The following is an 11,808-nucleotide window of genomic DNA, read 5'->3' as shown; positions in this document are numbered from 1 at the left end:
AGTTAATCCACGACTGTGAAACGGAATTTAACTCCGAGTTAAGGAATTTAACTCGGTAATAGACAATAATATACCACAGATGGATGCGTTCCTATTAAGGTAAGATCGAGTTAATCCACGACTGTGGAACCGGGTCCTGGTGACTAGAAACACTAACATCTAGAGAACTAGAGGCGGTCTCCTTTTCTCTAGATAATCCCCGCACCTCGTAGAATCGAGTGCCTTGTGAAATACAAGATAGGGTACGTACCAAGATACAAGATACAAGTGCCTGTGGTGGGCCAAAGTGGATTTGCGCCGTTTATCGTTACTCACTATAGCTCATAGGGTCTATGTCTCCCAGGGTACTGCCGGAACGTAACCTGGGTACGGTCCGGTATACCGGAACGTACCCTGGTCACTATTTCAAGTATTTGATATGGTTAGGGTTAGGGTTAGGATTAGGATTAGGGTTCGGGTTAGGGTTAGGGAGTATAGGCGTAGGCGACTCCCTAGGCTCGTTAGTGGAGTAGGTGAGGTACGGTCCGGCATATAATATAGTACCAGGGTACGTTTCGGTATACCGGACCGTACCCAGGGTACGTTCCGGCAGTACCCCGGGGGACATAGACCCTCTCAGCCTCACTATACTTAGACCAATAAATTGTGCCCTAACAATTTTTATATTCTGGTGTTATTTTAGGTAACACCAGAAACCTAAAATAACACCTAAAATAACACCAGAATAAAAAAAAATTTAGGGCACAATTTATTGGTCTACACTATACTGTGTAGCAAACCTCCCGTTTTCACAGACGACTTGTAAGGAGAGGTCATATTTGAATAATTGATGTTACTAAGTGATAATATTCTACGAATGAAATTGTATTCTATATCTAGACTATGTAATTATGAGTATGAGCCTACCTAACCATCTTTGGAGAGAACGATAAGATGGGATCTCTTAAACTGTTACGTGCATGTTAACAACTTAACTTTAGTAGGCTTGTTTGGCACTAGGTGGCGGTAGCTTACAGTGTAGTATCAGAGCATATAAATCAACACGTTTATTTATATGCTCTGGTAGTATGGATATCACCATAGAGCCTATATTGATGACTAACATTGACATCTACGCAAACCAGGGGCGTAAATCCGTACCGAGGAGTTGGGGGGGGGGATGATCGGCGATAGCCGGGGGCGAAATTAACCTTGGCTGCCGCAGGCAGGCCCGCGTGCCGTAGGCATGCCAGTGCTAGGGGGGTCTCACAATTTCACGTGTTTTTGTATGTTTGCAACAATACTTTTTGGCTATTCTTTTTTTTGAATCTCAGGGAGGATATTTGTACAGGCCACCCCCTCCCTCCTTCAAGAGCGAGGGATGCATCCTCCATCCCCCCCCCTGGATTTACGCCCCTGACGCAAACAGATATATGGCATCACGTCTTAATGACTTTACAGAATGTTCTAGGCTGGTTCAGCGTCTATGTCTTATAAATAATTGTTTATCAGTTTACATAGAGTAAAGGTACAAACTAATTAAGGATTATGGATAAACAAAATAGCTAGGACATTCACATGGGTAGACTGCGCGCCCTCCTGTCCTGGGGGGTCATTCTTTCCCATTATGGCGCTAACTAATCTCTTTAGCCTTGAGTAATAACTTCGTACGTTACCAACTAACGTACGTTCACTCTAGGAATCTTGCTGGCAACTTTACTACGCGGCCGTGACGGGTCTTGCCTGGACTGGAGACATGCATTATATCCTAGACTGCCTAGACTACGATATCTGTCCCGCTACTGGAATCCTTGGACGAGATGTCACCTTGAGCATTAGCTGGAGATATATTAGCTGCTTCACAGGAAGCCTGGTTGTACTCCTCATCGCACATCTTGACCATCCGTCCGATAGTTAGCTCACGCAGATGGCAGTGCGGTTTCGTCGTAGGCGTGTTCCATTTGGAGTCTCTACGACGTAACTTCGCGGTTGCTCGTGTCGTGTGACCACTTCCCCGGGACACAAGTTGTGTTGCATTTGTCTATAATCGGCACTCTCTGCCCCACGGGGAGCGGTGGTAGGTTAGGCGCGTCTGGAGTCTGCTGCCGCATTTTCTTATTTCGATTCTGCAGCTGCCTCCCTCTCACTGCTTGGTCCGGGCTCACCGTGGCTCGGTAACAGTGTGATGAGTGGACGGCCAAACATCAGCCTTTCTGGACAAATCTTGTATCTACAGGTATGGGCGGTAAATTTAGAAATGCCATTTGCAATCTTTCTCACATTCCAACGTCTTCTTTATGATAGGCTTCACATGGCGGATGTGACGCTCAATAAAGCCGTATCTCCGCCGGGTAGTGAGGTGAGCTTGTGACGTCATTAATGCTCCTGGACTTGACAAACTGTGTGAAGGCTTGCCCGTGTACTGTAGTCCATTTTCAGTCATGGCTCGTCTGCCGTGTTCAAACCGAGCACAGTAGGCTTTAATCTTGCTTGCCACTGCTTGGCTTGAAACGGGTGTGTGCATGACATCGACCAGTGGGTACTCTGTGTACCTATCCGCGACAATCAAGTACTGCTGCATTGTTAATCTCGAATAAATCTGATGCAATGAGCTGCCAGGATCTGGCTGGTGTTGCATGTGGTACAAGTGGCTCCCGCTTATTGGCATCTAGGTGTACCTAGCAAGCTTTGCACGCTCTGCACGTGTGCTCGATATCTTTTCGAATATATTCACGCACTAGACACTTTCTCCGTGCGAGGGCGTCGTGTCTTTCTCAACTCCTTGGCTGGCCTTATGAAGGCAGGGTTGCCGAAATTAACCGCGGGGTCCGCGAGTCAAATATCTCCTGCATTTTACTGCTCGAACTCTCCCTGATTTGACATAGCAAAGAGTCCGTGTGACTTCCTAAACATTCTGCCATACTAACTAGTTCGTTCCGTGAGCCAGCGCCTTGCCAAAATTACTGTATTTTTTCAGCTAATGTCCACACGGAAAATTTGGCAGACGTGCAACTGCATGAATCTTAAAAATAAAGCACATGCCGTTATTGTAATATCTTTAATTTTGAACGCTCAGAACTCCGGACCCCTCATTTTGCTTGCGGACTCCCTGTTTTTGAGGGTAGGGTCCGTTGGACTCCCTTGTTCAAAAGTTCATTCCTACCCTGTGAAGGTATTGTATAATAGTATATGTCTATGGTCACACCCTAACGATCATATATTGCTTGGACATTTTACCGTAAAGTTATCGACACTGACATAGACACCAACAAAGTACGCGTCGCGAATTGACTCTAAACTCATTTTATACTTTATCACTGTTTTGGTTGCAGTCCAACTCCAGTGAAAGCAACTCGTGCGTCAGGTCCCTCTGCGTCAGGACCACAGCTTTAGAGACGTACGTTATGCGGTAATGGCACAGACAGATAACGAACCGCACAGACCCCATCGACATTGATTCATCGCCCCGTCGCAGCTCATAATGCGGTCGCGCGCTCTAAACTCACATACTTACGCACATGGAAGAAGAGAATAAGAGTCCACTTGCAGCGACCCCACTGAGGTGGGACTAATAATGCGAAAATGCACATTACAAAGACGAGAAGAATAAGAAGAAAAAGAGAAGGAAAGAAAGAAGAAGAAGAAGAGAAGAAGAAGAAGTAGGAAGAAGAGAAGTAGTGAATGTTACGGGCGCGTAATCTACGGCGTGCGATGTGAGCATAGTAATATATAGACATACCGTTGAGACATAGACTAAGATAGAGACATAGACTAACTATAGTATATTATTTCTATTGGTGTGAGTCACTGGTCTGAGACACGGATGCGGCGTGGTTATGTAATATAGATATCCGGTAGAGCTAGCGATCGCGCCCCGTGTCGCTGTCTTGAAAATATTGATCCTGCAATCTCGTCAGATTCTCAGATTAATAATTTAGACATCATTAATAGACAATAATATACAACAATGTAACTCCTTTTTCTAATGCTTTGGATGAGTCCCATCATTGTAATCTGTATTGAATAAAGACTGATTTACGAAATAGAACGTGTGTTCTCATCTGTGATGGGACTCACTTGACTGGTTAAAGCCGCTTCTACCGCTTGACAACTCCCTAAACTCACAACACGAAGCCGGTTATTGACTGCCCCGATCGACCGAGTGCGAATACGCCACCCCGGACGTCGACGCGATCGTTGCAGCAGCTCTCATAAGCGACTCACGCCACCATCCATAACGCGACCACACACCAGTGTCCCCACTGCAAAGGTAAGAAAGGTGTGAAACGCCGCGCACCAGCGAAGACTGGTCCTACTTCAGATCGTAATGGAATGACTTATGTCGAGCGACTAAAGTGTCAGGCAAAGACACGGTGATCTAATTACTAGAGTGTTGTGATGGAACACTTAAGGAAATACCTCACACGCAATGCCGGTGGCAGGGCCGTTGGCAAACAAATCTAAAAGCGACGCATTGAAAGACATATAAACACTCGCTTGTAAGGGCAAGAAAAAATACCATGTTTGCACGGGTTACTCTGCATAACATGCACCAGGACCGCGACGAAAGCAATCCGTTCATTCGGCGCTCGCCTCCGTGGTCAGATGGGGTATGCAAGTTCATCATAACGTGTCCTGGTTGTTCAGACGACGTGAACTACACAGCTAGAGGCTGTACTCCGTGATGTGTTGACACGAGCCTGGAGGACACCGAAATACAACTTGACCTACTCGGGAAAAGATCCAGGAAATGCACCCTTGAAGAATTGTTTCAATTGTTTGCAGGCGAAAGATCGGGCAAACGCTCCCGCCTCGCGTCTCATCGACCCACACACTAATGGTGCCGAAGCAGTCAGCAGCTCTTATAAACGTAGCCACGAACAATTTCTAAAAGATCGCAGTAGGTATGACAATACGAAAATTGACAAGTCAGAATTGTGCTCATACTGCGGTAAAAAGGCCACGGAGTCCGTAACCTCGCCAAGGTTAGACAGAAGGAATCCCTGCGTATGGCCACACATGCCAACACTGTGACAAGAACCACCACTTTGACAGCATGTGCAGAGGCAGGAACAAGGCTAAGTACAAGACAATGGCAAAGTAATTGATGAGCACGAAGTGCGCGTGTTCGACCAATTGTGCTCAATCACTACTCCTGCTCGACGCAACGGTGGAAATAAAACTCTCGACCACCACCTTTACAACCAACTATCAGATATTTGGATAAAGCGGGCAAAGTCCAAACCTCAGGCCGTTCGTTAACCTCACAGTGGGAGCACACCCTGAAGATTACAAACGTCTTGATCTCAAGCCTCACATTCCACACCCAGGTCAGTCGTCATTTCCTTCAATGGCTGACACTGGTTGCTAAAGTTGCCTGGCGAGTATCAAGATATCAATCGGCTCGGTCTAAGTAACACCGACCTCATCCCAGTGACATTGCAGATGCATGCAGCCCAACAACAAAGGCATCAACATCTCGGGCGCATCAATCCTACGTTTTTCTGGCAAGGACACATCTGGCAATACGCTTGTGACACGCCAAGTCACGTACATCACTGCTAACTCAGACTAACTCTTATCAGCAGAGAAGCTTTCATTTCGCCTGGGCATGATCAGAGTCACATTCCCAACCGTAGGTGAAACCAACAAAGATCAGGGCGGCACATTCTGGTAGTGATGAACTACCTAGCTCGCGACGCGAAATGACAGCGAGCCTAGCGACCGAGTGTGAATGCTCCTCGACGCCAGCTGCCGTCCCACCACCGTCCGAGGCTACCGATTTCCAGCAACTGAAGACCATCGAGAGAAGCTGAGACAATACCTTCTTGATCGTTACGAATCTAGCACATTCAACACGTGCGAACAAACCACTGCGATGATGGAAGGCCCCGCTACATCTAATGGTGGACCCAGATGCCGAACCCGTAGCAGTACATTCTCCCGTGCCTGTACCCATCCATTGGCGAGACGACGTGAAAGCTGCGATTGGACAGTGACGTACGGCTTGGCGTACTAGAACCAGTACCAGTAGGTGAACCAGTGACATGGTGGCCACCGCCATGGTCGTTGTGCGAAGAAAAACGGCAAGCCGAGACGGACAATTGACATGCAACCACTTAACACGCATGCAACACGTGAACACCCACCACACCACAGTCACCATTCCACCAAGCGCGGTCGGTGGCCACATGGGACGGGATAAAAAACTGTTTTCGACGCGTGGAACGGCTACCACAGTGTACCACTCCGGGAGAAAGATAATCAACATTACCACCTCATCCACACCTTGGGAAGATACCGTTATCGCACAGTCTCACAGGACTACATTGCATCAGGCGACGGCTACCTCCAGAAGATTTGACGAGATTGTCTCGGATGTCCCCAACAAAACCAAATGACACACAGCACACGACAACGACATGCGTCAGACGACGACCTGCTTGGCAGACATCGCCGGCGACTATGATATGACAAAATAGTGTCGTATTTGCTGACAGCCACATCATAAACTGTACTTGTTAATTTTTAACGTTAATTTCTTATGAACAAGTGCTCCTAATCAAACATTGAGTTATTCACCATAAGTATGGTAAAATACATCAGTCTAAAGATTTATGCTTTCGTTTCATGTGTTACTTTTAATCAGTCAGTCATTGGCATCTCTCTCTAAATACAGACATACCAAAGACTTGGGGGAGATAGACAATAATATACCACAATGTAACTCTTTTTTTTTATCTATTGGTTTCAGATTGAGTCCCATCGTTTGTAATCTGTATTAAATAAAGACTGATTTACGAAATGGACCTGTTCCTATCTAATTAATAATTGAATAGAAAAACATGCAGTCAGTAAAATTAAAATTTACTGAATGCCTAGCATATATGTCTTACGACGACGATTTTTAGCGACGGTTTGCACACGCACGCATGCACACACACACACACACACACACACACACACACACACACACACACACACACACACACACACACACACACACACGCACGTACGCACGCACACACACACACACGCACGTACGCACGCACACACACACACGCGCGCGCGCACGAAGTTTGTCGAACGATCCCGAGCAGGAGTTGTCGACTGGCATCGCTGAAGTGAAGAAAATCTGCTACTACAGAATTTTAAATATTGTATCGAGCCATTCCGGTAAACCGAATATGTAGGTATATGCTGGAAAAAATGCTTAGAATCTCTACCACTGCAATCATGTATTTTTTGCATGTTATTGATCCACCTGTAATTGTAGCGTCCGGTATATCTCTCTCTCTCTAGACAAGTTACTCTCGATTTTCTAGCACATTTATTAACACCGTACAACATTCGACAAACGCTAGACTGAATAATTGTAAGTACGCGTCATGTCTTGACGACGACGTCAGCCATCTTGTTTTCTGCTCTGCGGTAAGATCCACTTTCTAGTTTTCGCACTCGCGTAACTATTGTAAAACTAGAAGAGCAGTGATATCATTGTAGATCAATGCAGAACTCGCGATAGAATAAATCGTGAATCTTTCGCACTTATCATCGTTTGTTTTACTCACCTGTGATCACCTCCACCAGATTTAACTTGTTTTATGTGTGCGCAACACATAGAAGTGTTAAATAATAAAACGACAGTATTCTTTAAAAATTTAGAAGATTTATATTATTAAAATATGATCACGTAATATAAAAAACACATGTCTGTCATACTAGTATTACGAGTTCCACACTCTTACCAATCAATGAACGAGCATGCATAAGGATTCCATTTCTAAATTGAATGTGAAGAAAAATTACAGAATTAGGTAATTGATTTTTGTATATTTGTATATTGATTATTGATTTATTGTAATTGCTCGATAAACAGATTGCGATTTTTAATAATCTAATATTCGTCTCCTTCGTCTTCTTCATCGAAGGAATCTGTGCCCACCTCCTCGTAGTCCTTCTCCAGCGCCGCCAGATCCTCTCTCGCCTCGGAGAACTCTCCCTCCTCCATGCCCTCCCCGACGTACCAGTGCACGAAGGCGCGCTTCGCATACATCAGGTCGAACTTGTGGTTAAGACGCGCCCAGGCTTCAGCGATTGCGGTGGTGTTGCTCAGCATGCAGACAGCACGAGGGACTTTAGCGAGGTCCCCGCCCGGGACAACGGTGGGTGGTTGATAGTTTATGCCGACCTTGAAGCCGGTCGGACACCAGTCAACAAATTGGATCGAGCGTTTCATCTTGATGGCTGCGATGGCTGATTGGACATCCTTGGGGACGACGTCGCCGCGGTAGAGCAGGCAGCAGGCCATGTACTTGCCGTGGCGCGGGTCGCACTTCACCATCTGGTTGTTGGGCTCGAAGCAGGCGTTCGTGATCTCGGAGACAGACAGCTGCTCATGGTAAGCCTTCTCGGCAGAAATAATTGGAGCGTAGGTTGCCAGCGGAAAGTGGATGCGAGGATACGGCACCAAGTTAGTCTGGAACTCCGTCAGGTCAACATTGAGGGCACCATCAAAGCGCAGGGAGGCAGTGATGGAGGATACGATCTGTCCGATGAGACGGTTGAGGTTCGTGTACGTCGGACGCGAGATGTCTAAGTTGCGCTTGCAGATGTCATATATGGCTTCGTTGTCTACCATGAAGGCGCAGTCGGAGTGTTCCAGTGTAGTGTGGGTGGTCAGGATGGAGTTGTATGGCTCAACCACAGCCGTTGCCACCTGTGAACGTATGCACACTTACACTTACATTTCTTACATCCGTTACACATGTAATAATCGCTCGTTGCAGTAAAACATATTTAAAAGTGTATGACATATAAAATTACACGTATTCGAACCAATTTACAAACTGAAAACGAGATATCAGCTTTCGAAAACCAAGAGAATAAGTATCAATGAGCACAGGAAAATGGACGTTGATGATGTTTACAATCATACATGATAAATTAAAGTTGAAAGAATATAAGAATATAGTATATAGAGAAAACAATGTGATTCCTAAATGACGATACTGATGCACCACTTCTGTCAACCGCATTATCTTAAGTTACTTTGCCCGTGACTGCACGGGTACTTCGTGCGTAAGCAGTGGACAGGTAGGTACCTGTGGCGCGGGATAGATGGAGAACTCCAGCTTAGATTTCTTGCCGTAGTCGACAGAGAGACGTTCCATGAGGAGAGAGGTGAAGCCGGATCCGGTTCCTCCTCCGAAGCTGTGGAAAACTAGGAATCCCTGCAGGCCTGAGCATTGGTCCGTCTGTAAGAAACACATGTAAACAAACATACAGGTTGCAATCTATACAGGTAGGTTATAGCCAACTATATAGGTGCATGGCAATCTATACAGGTAGGTTATAGCCAGCGATATAGGTGGGTCATAGCAAACGATATAGGTATAGGCTATAGCCAACGATATAGGTGGGTCATGGCAGGAGATATTATCAAGAGCGTATAAAGAAGGAAAGCGTACAACAGTGAAATGCTGAAACCATGTTGCAGTATTAGTCAAATTAATAAGTTTTTTCCGTTTTATTTTAACGAATCTTTGCGGTATTATTGATCAGCTGTCCTACCTTGTTAATATAAAACAAACCGCATGTCCCTACGATGCCCCTACGCTGAGATCATGAGTGGTGAAAATCTGGTATTTTTGCCGAAAACCGACTCGAGATCCGAAGGAATCGTCAAAATAAATCGGGCAATGTTTCTTAATTCGACTAATACTGCAACATGGTTTCACCATTTCACCGTGTTATCTTTTCTTTTTCCTCTGCCGCGCGCACTACTCTTCTATGCGCAGCCAGTGCTCCATATTTGGCCATCTTCAATATCATTTCAGTTACACTTGCATCAGTTTCACTGGATATTATGTGGGTTGTGGCAAGCTATATAGGTGGGTTCTAGTAAACTATATACTATAGTTAGGTTATAGTATACTATATAGATAGGTTATAGCATTCTATATAGGTATGATCATCGTTATCGTCGTCGTCATCATCGTCGTCGTCATCGTCATCGTTATTGTCAACGTCATCGTCATTGTAATAATCATCATCATCGTCATAATCATCATATGTTAGAACCCCAGTTTTTTTTTTTTAATGTACTTGTCCTGGAAGTATGGCATACATTCATCGTTTACACCTCCACTTCTAAACAACACGCTGAATTACTTTTCCATCGTTACGCTACTATACGTGTCACTAGGTGGCGCGCGCGTGTACGTACCAACTTGCGGATGCGGTCCAGTACGACATCAATAACTTCCTTGCCGATTGTGTAGTGACCGCGAGCATAGTTGTTGGCTGCATCTTCCTTACCCGTGATCAGCTGCTCTGGATGAAACAGCTGTCTGTATGGACCGTGTCTCACCTCGTCTGTAATAGAGAGAAGTATCGTTGTTACTCACCGGGTGACGCCACCGTCGCGCGCCGAGTAGTCGTTCTGGGGCTCGTTGTCAAAATCAAAATTGGTATAGTCTTAACATCAGTCTTAATATTAGTCTTAACATTAACATTTTCTCGTAGACCGGACCTCTATATACTGCGTATGAGAAACTCGCATTTTACTGGCAGTTCTAGCCAATCAGCGTGGAGCTAGAGCGGTCAAAAAACAATTATAATCAATCGAACGCCACAAGGGCGACATTTATTGGATATTCTATGATCTCTTGACGTGATGCGACCATAATGCCGAGACGCGCCGAGGATTGACACTTTGTGTCTTCCAATCACAGCCTACGCCGCACCAGTCTTTTATATTTTTATAGGTGGGGACCCATTGGACCACTAAATCGCCGATCTCATGCAGAAACTAGGGCATGCTGCTATGTTAGAACGGTTTCCTACGATAGAGTTTGCCACAAATACGAAAATAACACGCTGTTTAGCGCACGGCGCTATACGTCCTTCTGTTGCATTTTCGCATCTCCGTAATCAGAATAAGCCCCGCCGTTTTCGTTGATGACACGAATGGGGCGTCACCGACGTGACCAGTTACTGTACCCACTGTCTTTCGCCAGCCTGTTTACTTTTCGTAAATAATGAAATGCCCGGCCGATGCATTTCGCATCGAAGTGGAAAATTTTCGGCATTTTCATTCGCTGTCGGAAGTGAACGAGTGCGTCATTCATTGAACATTAAAGTTTTTCTTCAAATTAAATAATAACCGAAAATCCCTAACCGCCCTACTCGATTGTTTTAGCCAATGAACGTAGCTGTGTGTGTGACGTCTTGCCCGCGTGCTTTATGCTTGGCTAAGCGGGCCTCGAAATGGATATCGGAGGCAGGCACCTCGCAACACGCGTGTTTGTTTACATATAGCTTTGTGACGTACGGTGTTTGGGAGTTCTGCGAGGATAACCTCGTAATTTCTCAGAATTTCTTAGGTGCATGGAACATTTTACTAATTTAGTGGTGTCAGTTAGTCACGGATATGTCACAGTAAGTACTAACCGGTCCGTATATGTTTCACATTCGTTCACCTATTTTGCACACAGCTAGGCGGTCGATCATTGTGAAAAATTGTGCGAATATTTATTTTTATTGAGACGTTCCAAGTGCCTGTGCTTTCAACAGTCTTGTACGTCAATGCACGTGCGTCAAGAGCCACAAACTCAACACAATTTCATCTCTGTTATTGCTGACGCCTGAATGCGTGATTGATCAGGGAGGGGTGCATGTAAGAGGGAGACATTTTTTGGGGGTTCCGAAAAACACAATTCCACTTGACAATTTCATGGGCCATTTCAATTGGAAGCGCTGCATAATGGACCCCCAACAAGCCCTTTGACTGACTAGTCAAGAAATTCAAAAGTGTGTATATTGCTC

At 45.4% G+C, this 11,808-nt stretch overlaps 1 protein-coding gene across 1 annotated transcript in view; it reads right to left on the bottom strand.

Moving 5' to 3' along the window:
- Window positions 1-7,290: 7,290 nt before the first annotated feature.
- LOC106815515 (tubulin alpha-8 chain-like) overlaps window positions 7,291-11,808 on the bottom strand; it is a 10,046-nt gene continuing 5,528 nt past the window's right edge. The window contains exons 3-5 of the mRNA XM_014819980.1: window positions 10,208-10,360; window positions 9,084-9,236; window positions 7,291-8,698 (exon numbers count right to left, since the gene is read on the bottom strand). Coding sequence (XP_014675466.1) covers window positions 7,877-8,698; window positions 9,084-9,236; window positions 10,208-10,360 — 1,128 coding nt within the window. The 3' untranslated portion in view covers window positions 7,291-7,876. The remainder of the gene's footprint in view (window positions 8,699-9,083; window positions 9,237-10,207; window positions 10,361-11,808) is intronic.

The sequence above is a fragment of the Priapulus caudatus genome, unplaced genomic scaffold, assembly GCF_000485595.1.
Source record: "Priapulus caudatus unplaced genomic scaffold, Priapulus_caudatus-5.0.1 Scaffold1137, whole genome shotgun sequence".
Taxonomy (NCBI): Eukaryota; Metazoa; Priapulida; class Priapulimorpha; order Priapulimorphida; family Priapulidae; genus Priapulus; species Priapulus caudatus.
The sequence above is the reverse complement of the archived record's forward strand: the minus strand, read 5'-3'. Positions and strand labels throughout refer to the sequence as shown.